This window comes from Manihot esculenta, chromosome 5, assembly GCF_001659605.2.
Source record: "Manihot esculenta cultivar AM560-2 chromosome 5, M.esculenta_v8, whole genome shotgun sequence".
Lineage (NCBI taxonomy): Eukaryota > Viridiplantae > Streptophyta > Magnoliopsida > Malpighiales > Euphorbiaceae > Manihot > Manihot esculenta.
In genome coordinates, this window is record NC_035165.2 from 21,077,932 (window position 1) to 21,093,108 (window position 15,177).

The 15,177-nt window shown below is 35.7% G+C and overlaps 1 protein-coding gene across 1 annotated transcript; it reads left to right on the forward strand.

Moving 5' to 3' along the window:
- The first annotated feature begins 958 nt into the window (after window positions 1-958).
- On the forward strand, window positions 959-14,576 carry LOC110615374 (DNA repair RAD52-like protein 1, mitochondrial). Its single transcript, XM_043956431.1, has 4 exons — window positions 959-1,340; window positions 1,802-1,839; window positions 1,961-2,055; window positions 14,113-14,576. The coding sequence occupies exons 1-4, from the start codon at window positions 1,042-1,044 to the stop codon at window positions 14,254-14,256; spliced, it is 576 nt and encodes a 191-aa protein (XP_043812366.1). The 5' UTR covers window positions 959-1,041; the 3' UTR covers window positions 14,257-14,576.
- Window positions 14,577-15,177: the final 601 nt, after the last annotated feature.

The window sequence follows — 15,177 nt, forward strand, 5'->3', positions numbered from 1 at the left end:
TAATTTTAAATACCATTAATAATAAAAATTTATAAAACTATGAAAAATCTTATAAATTTTAATGTTAGAGAAAATGATATCAAAATCCTCAACTTTAAAAAATTTATAATTGCACCTATAACTTTAAAAATTTATTAATTAAATTATAAAATTTTAAATTATTATAAATTTTATTTTAAATTTAATTGATATGTAATGATGTGGTAATTTTATTAATGCGAAATGAGAAAAATAATAATGGAGTGCATTTGAAATAATATATAAAGTCCAAAATTTAATTGACAATAAATTTAATATAGTATCAATCATAAAAAGTAAAAATTATTTTTTAAAATTTTTAAAATATAACATAATTAATATATATATTTTTCTATTTTTAAAATTAAATAATTAAATTTTAAATTTTTTTAACAGTCCAAATCAAAGGTCTATGTATTAAAATTATCATTAATAAAAGATAAAATGATTATAAAATTTTTAATTAACTTTAAAAATTTATAAAAAATTCATCACTCATCATATACCTCTCAAACCTGCTAAAAAGATTGTTACACAATATTCTTTGAGACATTTCACCAAACAATACACATGCACTATAAAATATAAAATATAAGCATATCTAAGAGGAGTAGCAATCAACATAATTAAATATCTCAATACAATTCAAGAAATTAACAAATTATTTTTAAGTACGTGAGTTTCATTGATTTAACAAAATAAATGGATGATGAGAGTTTTAGATAAAATGATAAGTGATGAATTTTTTTTAAAATATTGGGACACATTTATTTATTATGCATAATTTAAGGATACAAAATAATTTTTCCTTCAAAATTTTATAAAGGATGGAGTTTTTTTTATTAATTAAAAAAAATTGTGACGCACAATTTGTAAAGAAAATTAAGAATTTAATTCTAATTTTTTAAAAATCCATAAATCAATGAAGCCGGGCGGTGAATTTTTCCTCCATTTTAGACGTGAAAGGAAGTGGGGGAGGGTTCAAATCTAAAGTTTTTGGTACTCCAATATTCTGTCCAGCAAATGTCGACCATAAAACTGAAATTGCTCACAGCAAGAACTTTGTCTTCTCGGTCCCTCTTGAAACTGAAGCAATCATCTTTACTTCTTACGAAACAGTCCTATTCTTCCAACCCTTATTCTTTTTCTGCTACTGCTTTTGGAGAAACAGGGAGGCCAGTTGAAACGGAAAGCAACGACATCCCCACTTCTGGAATCAGCAGGCCACTTTTGGAAATTCTCAAAGAACTCAACAAAAGGGTCCCCGATTCCCTTGTAAAGGAGCGCCGGGAGGGTGACTTCTCTGTCAAGTACATCCCCTGGTAATATTTCGTATATGTCCATCATGTTTTTTCTCCTGTGTGTTTCTTTTTCCTTACTGAATTAAAGCATTCATTTTTGGTTTTTTGGTCTTTACGCTTGTTCAGTCAGTAGAAAAGTGAACTGTTCTTTGTTTTGTTTTGTTTTTTTTTTTTTTTTTTTTTTTTTTTTTTTTTTCCTTTAGAGGGAGGGGGGGGGGCAATTTTTGCTTAATTCTTGTGAGAGTTTGCCCAGTTGTTAGGTTTCCGAAAACTAGAGGGATCAAAGTGCAGATTTTTAAATACTCCCAGAATACCTTTAAATGATCCTATTATTTCACAAAATATGAATTCTATTGCAGCGGGTAAACCCTAATTTGCTCTTCTCGATGTCAATGAAGTTCTTTTAATCAACATGTTTTTATAGTGGTGTAGAAGTTATTAGACTAGGCTGCAGTTATTCATGCCTTTCCTATTCTTTGCAGGCATATAGTCAACAGGATAATGAATTTACACGCTCCAGGTATGCCATTTTTAGTATTCAAACGTTTGCAGGCACACAATATTTTGATGACTGATTGATTCGAAATTTATGTTCAATCCTTGGTGCTTTCGAAACCTCTAACATTCTACACATAATCCAGAATGGTCTGGTGAGGTTAGGAACATAACTTATTCAGCTGATGGCAAGTCTGTATCTGTTGTTTATCGTGTAACACTATATGGGACTGATGCTGAGGTATCTTTTCTCTCTATATGCTTCTTCATATGCGTATATCACTTGTCTTCAGACTTTTCTGTTGTTTGTTTAAGGTCAGAGCTGTAGTTTGGGTTGTCCAATTTTTGTGCTTGGTGGTTTGAGCTTGACCAATGAGTCTATAGCTGCTTTGCATATTATCCTAGCAGTCCTTGGCCGTAGCAGTAAATGCATTGGAGTTTTGAGAACTTGTAAGATTTTTGTCTCTAGGAGCTTGAGTTGTTCTGTTGCTTTATTTGTACTAGAGGATAAAAAGGTAGCATGTGAGAACCCGGGAAAAAAAAATTGAATAATAAAAACCAAAGCCTTCCTCTTGAAACCCAACATTGAGCATAACATTATTCTTTTAAATCATTCGATGGTAGTGTAGCTCTTTCATTACAATATCTCTGAGTTTACCATGTCAGTTTATAAATGTTGATTTTCCCTAAAAAAGGCCCCTATATTTTGTTTAATTTGCAATTGGAAAGAGAAATTCTCAAAATTCATATTTAATCAAATTCCATATACTCCCCCATCTCATAATTTTTGTCCATCTTTCCTTTTTTTTTTTTAGTTGTCCCAAAATTATTGTTCACTTTCCTTTTTTAGACTATAGCAACGTATAAGTTTACTATTATAACTCTACGTAATTATTTCCAAGAAACCTCCCAAAATATCTCTCAGTATTTAATAAAACTTAATATATTTAAGAAGGGTATAATTGAAAAATTAATAAAAAAAATTATATTTCTTAATATGTGTGAAAAAGTAGATTTTGTTCTCATTAGAAATGCAAACCACTAATATATAAAAAGTACTAAAATATATAGAAAGTGTATTTTATTCTCAAGAATGGAAGTTTTTCTATTGTTTTAGAGAGACAACTGGGAGACATAAAAGATTTAGATCAAATTGAAAAAAGCGAGTAGAAAAGAGTATATTATATAATAGATGGTGATTTGATTCAATATCTTTTATATTTTTATTAATGAAGAAGAACAAATTTATTTCTTACATTACTATTTAGATGTTAATGTCGACATTTTTAGCTTTTCTAAACAAAAGTTTGTGGATTGTGAAAGGAAGATTTTGCCTTTTGAAAGTAACATTAAGTGAGAGGCCTTTCTCAGTTGACTTGTTGGATATTAACTGAAATTAGGCTTTGCTTCTCCATGACCTGGTCTCATATTGTAAATTTTCATTTTTTTATTTATTGGGGGAAAAATATGAGCTATTTACCAGTTAGGGTACATTTATTCATTGAGAATTTTTGAGTTCTAGCTTTATTCAATTATTTTGTTTATTTTAATTTTACTTTATATAAGCTTTAGGTTTTTATTTTATTCATTTGTTTTTTTGTTGCCTATATAAACTACATAATTTACTATTCAATTTATGATGCTATTCTTATTGATAAAAAAAGGAATTTGTAAACTCTCTCTCTTGGCGTATTCTCATTTGCTTGGTTCTACATCAAGTGGTGGCTTCTGTATGTGTTTTTGTTTGTAATGAGTTCTGGGGACGTGAGATTTGCATATGCTATTTGGAAATGCATCTCCGATGGTCCAATTAGGGTTGAGAAATAATAGATTATGACCAAACACATATATAACCTCTGCTACCTTGTTAAGGATTAAGGGTAAGCTTTCTCTCATGCTCCTCTTTCCTTGTACCCTCCTCCTCTCTCCTTTCTTCATTCATAGCTCAAATTGTTATCTTCCTCGAATCTTCTTCCCACCTTTATGGCTCCTCGTCACATCTGTTATTCTCCTTTCCATCATATAACTTGCATCATAGGTTCATAGTATTTTACTCACCTTCGCCTCCCTTCATGCTCATGCTCTACTCTTCTGACTGATTATCTCAACTCTAGTCTCAGTTCCTGCACTTACAGCTGCAATCCACAGGTCACAATCTCTCACACATCTATCGTAACATGGTAGCTATCCTTTCATGTTTATTTGCTTTAATTCTTTCTTTGTCTCTCTTGTATTGTTTCACATTTTGTTGAAGGTTTTTTTATTATTATTTATAATTCAGTTATGTTTATTATTTGCTTATTGATATTGTTATTTGTAATCTGAAAAATAATAATTCAATTTTGATCTAGTGTGACTATATTCATAAATTCATTATGAAGGGTTGTGAACTATGATAAAATTGTGCTTGTGCATGTTGAGCTAGCCTTTATTTTTTCTCATTTTGATTGTATCAATTTCTTTCCTAAGGTTGAATTTGAAACTCTTTTTTGTTAGTTTTACGAGATCTTCATATTTTTCCTCAACCCGTAAATATATTCTTCTAGAATTGAAGGTTGAGAACAAAAAGGAAAGGGAGATTGACATAACCAATCAAATTGAACTAAATCAATTTATTTTGAACTAAATCAATTTATTTCAGTTTGGTTTCTCAAAGTTTAGTTTTTCCAATCAAATTGAACTAAATCAATTTCTTTCAGTTTGGTTTCTCAAAGTTTTGTTTTTAAACTTGGTTCCAATCTAAGCTGAACCAGCCGTTTGAACACCTTTCTCCAATTCAGAAATCTTCTTGTGCAATGCTAGAAGAACGATTTAACTAGGAATGCTTCCAAGCTAAATTTGGGTTTTGGAATGACAAGGACATTCAATAGTTATTCTGCATTGACTAGCTATTTGTACTTCTGTTCAAATTTTAGATGTAGAATTGTTATCCAGTGGAATTGGTATCCAAGGAAATGAAAGGTTTAATCTTGGTTATAGTGCCCTTTTTTACTTAGTGGTTTCTCTCAGTTTCTCTAGAATGACATACTCACCACACGGAATCTAACCTTATTTGACTGAGTTTATGTCAATTCTTTTAATAGAGGAATGTATTAAATTGGTTGACCTTTACTCATGAAAGAATGTTTCTGCTGAAATTACTGATATGCTCAATTTTCTTTTAATTTATTTATTTTTCTAATGTTGGTTGCTTTTGGGAAATGCTCTAATTCAAAATAGCAATTACTAAACTAGGCTTTGGAACGTGATCTTCGGCAAAAAAAAGGCTGGAACATAATCGTGAGATGAATTTGAATTAATTTAAGATAAATTTGATTTTCTATGCAGTTTTTTTTTACTTGAAACCTGAAAATTAGTGAACTGATATATATCGCCTATTTCACTTGAATAGCTATAGTCTCTTCAGCAAAAAAAAAAAGCTATAGTCTCCCATTTTTTAACAATACCTAGATTTGCAACTCTCCATAACCTAACCTATCCCTTGCCCTCAAAAGCTTTCTCATCTAAATGTAAACCTGTTGCTTTACCCATCTTTCATCATGTGTATGTGACATGCCTGTATTTCCCCTTGCCTTCACAAGTAAGAGAATCTCACTTCTCACCCTAGATTTCTTTAAGCATAATCATTAAAGGCAAACTCAGGCTTAATGCTCAACAAGCTTTGACCCTAGTGCCTCTATAGGAAAAAGCTGGCAACATTCATATGGCACTAGCCTTATGCGCCTAGCCATGTGTCTTGCTCTGAGTGTAAGGCTTTAGAATGGTGTGTCTTCTTTATTTTCACCTTCTATGAGAACTTCCGTTGTCAAAATACTACCACTTAACCTCGAATTTGCTAATCGACCAGAATCTAATACTGACATATTAGGAAGTTGTCATAATTAGCGAAACTAGTAGCCAAAATCTCATTGAATTGTTACACCCATGATCATGGATTTCCCTTATTTCCATTTTTAGCAAGACTTATCCTTTTAATTGTTTTTCATATAAAGTTTTCAGTATTTTTTTTATTATCTTTCTCGTATTGATTGGTTTTTGGATTTCTTTGTTATGAACTCGGATTACAGATTATGTCATGGCACGATAGAATAAAAATAAACCCCTTATATAGGGGAAGTTCATATAATCATAGTACTATATAAGTTCATATAATTATAGTACTTAGAACAAAAGTCTAATGCAAATAATTATTAGATAAAAAACTATTAAGATAAGTGATATTATACGAGAATCGTCCAAAGTGAGCTATGAGCTGTCACATAAATAGGGTCAAGTGGCAAGAGTCTGGTAATCTGGAACGCGGTCTCACTTGAGGAAAGAAAGATTCGGACACCATAATATCCGGTTCCTCATCAAGACACCCTCTCCTGGATAAGACGATTCTCAGCATAAAGTTACTGTTAGCAAGCGTAATTTGGCAGACCCTTGTTATGCCTGTAATTGCGGGATCACTAACCGATTAGCTGGCGGGATCCCTTATCAAGCCAACGGTCACATCATCATCAGATTGTAAGGAACTGCTATATTTAACTCAATTCCTTACAGAATAAAAGCTAACGATCACAGAGGTAAAAGTACACAATTCTCTTATACAACTACTCTCAAGTTCTTCATTTGTCCTATTCTCCAATTTACTGACTTGAGTGTCGGAGTGGTTACCGTGGGCACCCACCATCTCATGTTTTCTTCCTTGCAGTTCTAGCCAATCACAGCACAACTCCATTTTATGGCCGCATCATTTGGTTCTGCTGTCAGGAGATCCATTGAATCCTTTCTGATTCATTTGGATTAAAGTCGATTTCTTGTTTCTTTTCTCTGAAAAAGAAATCTCTTTCTTTATTGAAATGGTCGGAGTCATATATGTCATTGCAAGAGGACCTAACAAGGGCAAATGAAAAAATAAACGCGTAGCAGAAGCTGTCCTATCAGTTGAATAGGAGGCATGGCCAAGCAGGAAGTAAGTTTCAGTTCTGCAGACAAAGCGACTGGATTCTTTTAAAATGACCCGCTGGTCGTCAAGATCCTTCTAAATAGGTACATAGTGAGGCGAGAATTGGTGGATACAGGTAGTTCTGTAAACCTTCTCATCTTAAATGTTTTTAACAAGTTAGGCTTGGATAAAAATAGTCTTGTCAAAGTTTCCTATCCGTTAGTAGGATTAGGAGATAAGACCGTGGCAGTACTGGATGCCATTAACCTCCTAGGACTGGGTGACGAAAAATATAGGCGGGAGTTGTATGTAGATTTTGCGGTGGTAGATATCCATTTGCTTACAATGTAATACTCGGCCACCCAGTTCTAAATTGCCATGGTATTATTATTAATATGGGTGTTATGTGTTTTAAGTTACCAGCTTCAGGGGGATAGCGTGGTTCGAGACAACCCGAGGTTGGCCAAAGAACGTTACGGACACCCTGCAGAAAGTCTCGAAAAAGCAACAATGCCTATTGACTTGCTAGAGAGGCTGGAATCTCACATAAAGCTAGAGCCAGCAGATCCGGTAGAAGAGGTCCAACTAAGTAAGGATCAAAAGGTACGGTTCGGTACTGCGTTAATCAATGAAACAATGACTCGTTTAAAAGAGTTTCTAATGTGCCGAGTAGCCACTTTCGCTTGGTCTCCAAAAGATGTAACAGGGTTGGATCCGACTCTCATCACTCATAAGCTGTCTGTTGACAAAGCCGTCAAACTGGTCTAACAAAAGAAAAGGAGGTCCTCACTAGAGAGACAAGAGGTGATCAAAGAGGAAGTTGACAAGCTATTGAGTGCAGGATTAATAAAAGAAGTCTAGTATCCCACATGGCTCACCAATGTGGTCGTGGTAAAGAAGGCTAACGACAAATGGAGAATGTGCATGGATTTTACTGACCTAAATAAAGCGTGTTCAAAAGATCATTACTCGTTGTCGTCTATCGACATGTTGGTAGACTCGACCTTGGGTCACGTGGTGGTTTTTATCATTTCAGGTGACCACCAAATCATGATGGACACTGAGGGTACAGAAAAGGTTGCGTTCATAACAGATGAAGAAGTTTTCTATTACAAGATGATGTCATTTGGATTAAAAAATGCGGGAGCGACTTATTAGAGGCTAGTGTCAAGCATTTTTAAAGACATGGTGGGGTCAACAGTTGAAGTCTACGTGGATGACATGGTGATAAAGAGCCGATCCTTGGAAGACCATCTAAAAGATATTTAGAAAGTCTTTGACGTACTGGATAAGACGGGTATGAAATTGAACCTGAAAAACTGCACATTCGGGATAAAAGTTGGAAAGTTTTTGGGGTATATAATCTCAGAAAGAGGCATAGAAGCAAATCTTGAGAAGATTAGCAGTATCCAAAACATGGAAGTACCAAAAACTATTAATGAAGTACAGAGATTGAATGGGTGAGTCACAACTCTGGGTCGGTTTATATTGTGCTTGGTCAGAAGGTGTCTCCTGTTCTTCAAAGCCTTAAAAGGCAAAAGCAAGTTTGTGTGGAGGGAAGAATGTACAGTGGCATTTAAAAGTTTTAAAACCTTTTTATCATCTCCTTCATTGCTAAGCTTGCCTATCGAAGGTGAGGTTTTGTTTCTATACTTGTTTGTGACGCAAAAAATAGTTTGCTCGGTACTGTTCGTGAGAACAATGGATAACAAAACCCAATATATTATGCCAGTTAAGTCTTGAAAGGGGCAGAGCTGAACTATCTTTCTCTCAAAAAGTTGGCATTTGCAGTCCTAATGTTAGCCACAAAACTATGTCTATACTTCGAGTTACACACCATAGAAGTCAGAATAAACTATTTTCTGTGAAAGGTTTTGCATAGGCTGGAATTGTGAGGGCGGCTATCCACTTGGGCGGTAATATTATCAACATTTGATATCGGATACGTCCCAAGAAAGACCATGAAAGCCTAGGCAGTAGTGGATTTTGTTGCAGAAATGATTCAACCGTTAAAACCTTCGGAATCCCCTGAATCAACTATGGAGGAGGGAAAGGTTTGGGCAGATGGAGCTTGTGGGGTCGGGAGTTCTGGAATCGGAGTCCTGTTGCAGCTAGGGGTGAGCAGTATTCGGTTCAAATCGAAAAAATCGCGAATTGAACTAATTCAACAATGTGGTTCGGTTTTTTATTTATCTCGGTTCGGTTTTTCATTTATTTCGGTTTGATTTGATTTTTAATTTTAAAAATTTTGATTATTTCGGTTCTAATTGATTTTGATTAGAAAAAAAATTAAAAAAAATCGAATTGAACCGATTAGTGATAATAATATATTATTTTTAATAATATAAAGAGATCAGACCATAAGGTTGAAACATTTTAATTAAATTTTAGAATACTAAAAATAAGGTGTAAAAAAAAAAAGACAGTTCAATCGATCGAATCGAATTGAACTGAATCAGATCAGTTCAATTTGATTTAGTTTCTATGCAAAATCGGTTCAGTTCGGTTTTCATAAATACTAAAATTTCAATTTTTGATTTATTCGGTTCGGTTCAATTTTTTGAACGAAACCAACCGAATGTTCACCTTTAGTTGCAGTCTCAAACTGGTATAAAGCTTTGGTATGCGACAAAATTCGCCTTCAACGCTACCAACAATGTAGCCGAGTACGAGGCTGTAATAATGGCTCTGGGAATCATTAAGGAACTAGGTATATAAAAATATACTATTTTTAGCGACTCGCAGTTGATTGTTAATTAATGCCAAGGACAATTTAAAGTCCGAGAATTAGATCCTATCAAATACGAGGAAAGGTTCGGTCCTTAATGGAGAGGATAAAAAACGGGTAATGCAAATGCGAGCTTCGCCAAGTGGCCAGAGGCAACAACGAAGAGGAGGATTTCCTAGCTAAAATGGCGGTGGTGAGTGAACAACGCTTGACTCAACCATTTCAGTTTAAGGAACTGCACACCCTAGCAACAAACATGGAGGAGTTTTTCCTATAGAGGAGGGGAAATCGTGGATGACGCCCATATACAAGTTTTTGGCACAAGATGATCTGCCAGCTGATGAATTATCGGCCAAACAGGTAATAAGGAAATCTTTTAAATATGCACTAATTGATGGCTGGTTGTACAGGAGGTCCTCAATTCAGCCACGACTGCATTGTGTTAGGAGGAAGGCCAGGAAATCCTAAAAGACATTCACGATCGCTTGGAAAGTATCAGGCAAGGGTATTACTGGCCAATGATAATGCAAGATGCAAACAACTTGTCCAAAAGTGTCGAAGATGTCAAGTACATGCGAATATTCCAAGGATCCCGAGAGAGATGCAAGCAGCAATTGGAAAGTCTTGGCCTTTTTTTTAGTAGGGGATAGACATTTTTGGCTCATTTCCAAGGGTCGAGGAAGTTCATAATCGTGGTAGTGGATCATTTCAGCAAGTGGGCTGAGACTGAGGTTGAGGCAATGCAGTCCATCACCACCCAACAAGCAATTTCCTTCATTAGCAAAAATATCTTCACTCGATTCAGAATCCCAAAGGTAGTAATCATTTATAACGGAACACAGTTTGTGAGTTCTAAGTTCAAAGGTTTCTATAAGAAGTGGGAGATTGACTTGAGGTTCAGTTCGGCCTATCACTTGCAGACTGTGTGCTTTCAATGTGAGAATGTGAGAGACTTAATCCTTAAAAGAACATATGTAACAATCGATAATGCCGGGTTTGGTAAGTTGGACGAGACTGGAAAGGACTGTTTAGGGTCTCGAAGATCATTCGCCCAAGATCCTATAAGTTGGCCAAGCTAGATGGTTGAGTCATTTTCTATTCATGGAATACTTGTAATCTGAGAAAATTTTATTAATAAAAAATTAACTGAGGTATTTTTTTATATGTTGTGCTCTTTGGTGACAAGGAAGGATGGGATTGTCTTCCCAAAAAGATTAAGGAAATAAGAAGAGGCCACAAGGCGGGTTCCGCCAGGTCAGGTCACAAGGCGGGTTCCGTCAGACCACAATCCGGACGTCGGACCCACCAATCAAGGCCATAAGGCGAGTTTCGCCAGGCCAAGTCACAAGGCGGGTTTCACTAGACCACAATTTGGGTGTTCGTCACACTAATCAAGGCCACAAGGTGGGTTTTGCCAGGCCAAGTCACAAGGCGGATTTCGCCAGACAACAATTTGGGCGTCAGTCCCACTAATCAAGGCCACAAGGCAGGTTCTGTCAGGTTAGGTCACAAGGCGGGTTTTGCCAGATCACAATCTGGGTGCTAGTCCCACTCAATAAGGCCATAAGGCGAGTGTCACCAGACTAGGCCGCAAGGTGAGTATAAGCCAGGCCTGAAATCGGGTATTGGTCCCACTAATCGAGCCATTCATGTCAGGCCACAAGGCGGGTTCTGCCAGGCTACGTGTTAGTCTCACAAAAAGAAAGCATCTTCTGCTAGGCTATCGGGCGAGCAACCGATAGGCGAACCTAGGGATGCCAATCCCCAAAAGACGAATGTGTCAATCAAAGGTTAAAGTTGAGGAGCTAGTCTTATGATCCAGTTTCAAGACGTGCGATTGGGTGTAAGCCTTATATTGCAAAATTCCTCTAAGGCATTCCATGTTCAGAAGTCGGGAGTCCGCTAAGCTATATGTTTAGGTATTGATTCTGTTTTGCAAAAATTCTCCAAATTATTTTGTGACAGCTAACCGAGTGTTAGGCCCTGCTAAGTGAACTTACACCAACCCCTTTTCTTAGGCAAAAAACGGTGGTCACTAGGTTCTTGGTTGTGCAGTAACCCTTTGGCTAACTGCTAAAAGATTATTTAAGACATTAGTGGAGATATTTGGATGGCCAATTGCTAAAAGATTATTTAAGACATTAGTGGCGATGTTTGGATGAGGGTACGAGACAAAAACGAAACATACAGAAGGAACAATAATGATGACATATGCAAAATATATATTATCATTTCAAAAGATCACAGGGGAGGAGGAATCCCAAGCTTCTGTTACATCATTATTTTCTACATCTATTATATTATTGGCAAAAACTCGGTCGACGGGGTTTTCCTTAGCTTGCCTCTCGCTTTCTTGCTTGACCTCATCCTTCGGGAAGATGTTGTTTATGCAGGTAAAACCTTATGCAGGGAATCGTTTCTCTGGCTTCCTGGCCTTCAAAATTAATTTTTCATAATTCAACCCCTCCAAGAGTCTCGACATTGGAAACCATTAAAGAGGCTCACACCAAGGCCAACACAAAGCCCCTTCATAAGATTAATATAGCCAGGTTGATTGCAGTCCTCGGCCAATACACAGAGCTGAGTAAAATGCTTCTGGGTCACAATCGCACCTTCACAAAGATCCGCCTTCTACTGCTCTTTGTAGACCATGATGGTATCCTCTACATGGATCTGGAATCCAGAGAAGTAGGAATGAGGCCATCGAAGGATGAGTCGGAAGCTGGACCTCCATCGACAGAAGAAGAAGAGACGAAAAGAAAGTATCCCTATTCATTTCTATAAAAGGAAAAGCAAATAGGAAATGCTCTAGAACAAGGGAATAAAACTAGAGAAGGGTAGCAGTCAGAATTTTAACTCACATCAGTTGTAAGCAAAAGGAAAGAAGGATTTTTATACAATGGTATAGCCGGCAAAGTTTTGAATATGGCTCGAGAAATAAAGCAATCTCCATTTATGGGTAGAAGCAGGCAAAATGACACAAGTAGGAGAGACCAACCTCAATAAGCCTCGTGCCCCAAATTGGAAAGAAAAACCATTACCTTCGAATCTGAAGAATCAAAAACTAGCGGTGGACTTTTGATATTACACAAGAATCGCCCAAAGTGAGTTATGAGCTGTCACCATAAAATAGGGCCAAGTGACAAGAGTTTGATAATTTGAAACGCGGTTCCACTCGAGGAAAGGAAGATCTGGACACCATAACATTCGGTTTCTCATCAAGACTCATTCTCCCCTGGATAAGACGAGTCTCAGCATAAAATTACCGTTAGCAAGTGCAATCCTGTAGACCCCGTTACGCTTGTAATCGCGGGATCACCGACTGGTTAGCTGGCAGGATCCCTTATCAAGGCACCGGCTACATTTTCGCCAGACTGTCAAGAATTGCTATTAAAAGCTATATTTAACTCTGTTCCTTTACAGTACAAAAGCTAACGATCATAAATGCAAAGATACATAATTCTCTTACACAACTATTCTCTTACACATTATCGCCAGAGTGTCGGAATGGTTGCCGTGGGCACCCACCACCTCATGTTCTTTTTTTTGCAGGTCTAGCCAATCATAACACAACTCTGTTTTGCGGTTGCGTCAATAAGATTATGAGAATCTAATAGCAAACTACTATGATAAGATAAAGATAAGAAACTACTAGACAATTGCAATCTATTTGTTGCAGATAAAATTTAATCTTACTCGATAGTCATTTTCAAAATTTGGACTCTATTTAAAAATGGATTTGATATATCTATCATCTACAACATTCTTTGTTTATAATTTATCTAATATTGTCCTTCTTTAAATGCTATTAACAATGTTATGTGGATTCTTTTTCAATATCTTTTCTAATATTTATTTATTTTTTCCCCAAAAGAGATGCCAATATACTATTTCAGTAATTTATTTCTTGATTATTTGCCTTCTGTTTACAAAGTTATACTAACAATGTTATTTGGGTTTTTTGTCCTCTAGTTCTAGTTTATCTAAAATTATTTTCTCTTTTTCTTTTTCTTAGCATTAATGTGTCTATTTGGTTTTGCTTGTGAAGGTAACATGTCCAAGGTATTTTTAAATATCTAACATTTGTGTTTATTTTATTTTTTAACAAGTAGAAAAAGAATATCATGGTAAGATCATTATTTTGTACTTTTCTATGCTTATTAATTATTAATGCTTTGCAGATTAGTAATTTTGATATGCTTGGTTGGACAAAGCTACACCTATTATTATTTTATCTATCTTATTTTTAATTTTTTTTAAAAATTTTATTTGTATCCAATTTACCTCTAATTGATTCAAACTGAATCAAACTAAAATTTGATTTGGTATAGGCAGCAATATGGTTCGTTTTGATTAGGTTTGAAACTGAGCGGGCCAATTGTACAATGTTAGTGAAAGTTTCAGCTCATTCCGACTCATGTTTCAATTTAAAGCAGGACTTAATTGCTGAAATTTTACCAGTTGCTTTATACGCATATTCAGTAGCTGATGCTATCTGTTCAAGTATCATATTTGTTTCTTGAGCTTAACGGGGTGCCTATATGGACAATTCAATATATGCAGTAGAACACTAGTGAATAATTATTTTTAGAGAATACTGACAATAATGTCCCATCTTTTTGCATAATTTATTCCACCAGATATATAGGGAATCTACTGGGACTGCTTCAATGGACGATGCAGGCTTCGGAGATCCTGTACAGAAGGCAGAAGCAATGGCATTCCGTCGAGCATGTGCTCGCTTTGGCCTTGGGCTTCATCTATATCATGAAGATTTGTCTTAGCAAAACAATATCATTATGTCTGGGCAAAACAATGGCCAATGGGAATTTTTTTTCTTCTCCTTAATCTGGTGAAGTTTCTTTTCCCTTTTGAGGCCAAAAAGTGGAGTATTATCCAGCCTGTGGCAAATTCTAACATTGCTGAGCAAGTAGCTTTATGACTCCACATGTATGTTGATATGTATTGGAAGAGTATGAGTGGAATATTTCTGGACCATAAATTTGTTTTCAGCTGTAGATTTAGAGATTTCAGGACTTGGACCACAGGGATATCTACCTTGGGTTTCAATTTTGATGCAGTTTAATTTCATTTTAGTTTATAATTAAAAGATCAAGTGAATGGATGATATTGTGGATTGAAATCTTCAAACTTCAAAAAATTAGCCATGGAAATTGTGGCACAGGACAGAATGAAAGCAATTCTAATGGCATGGGGTTTGGAACAGAGGGAAAGCGAGTTGGCAGTGGGGCCCACCGAAAAGGGGTGAACCGAGAGATGATAAAGCTGTGGAGACATGTATTCTTGGTCAAAGAAGTTGGAGACAGCTGTCCTTGCATGCCAGGTCAGACCCACTTATATCTTTTTATTTGCTTTACCATATGGTTCTCATGTGCACAGATCTTGGCCATTGGCCATGTCTTGCTAGCTATCATCCGACGTCTGTAACTAATTTATTTATTTTTTAATAATAACCATTTCTCATGATGAAAAAGAAAAAAATTGCAAATATGTAAAGGAATAAAGTTTGTACCATTATAACTGCACTGGATCACTCCCTTTATTTCCTAATTGCCATTCTCTCGCATTCCCTAATCTCTGCTACACCATTTTAGTCGGTGGCACTGGGCAGGCACGTGATCTGCTGTTGTGTGGTCAGTTTGTGGCAGAATTGTGGATTTGATATATTTGAATACTCAATTTAA

Bases quoted from the DNA above. Each gene is read 5' to 3' on its own strand.
- LOC110615374 (XM_043956431.1), top strand. From the start codon at position 1,042: ATGTCGACCATAAAACTGAAATTGCTCACAGCAAGAACTTTGTCTTCT. The intron at 1,341-1,801 runs GTAATATTTCGT...TATTCTTTGCAG, and splicing joins TCTGTCAAGTACATCCCCTG to GCATATAGTCAACAGGATAA. The intron at 1,840-1,960 runs GTATGCCATTTT...CACATAATCCAG, and splicing joins AATGAATTTACACGCTCCAG to AATGGTCTGGTGAGGTTAGG.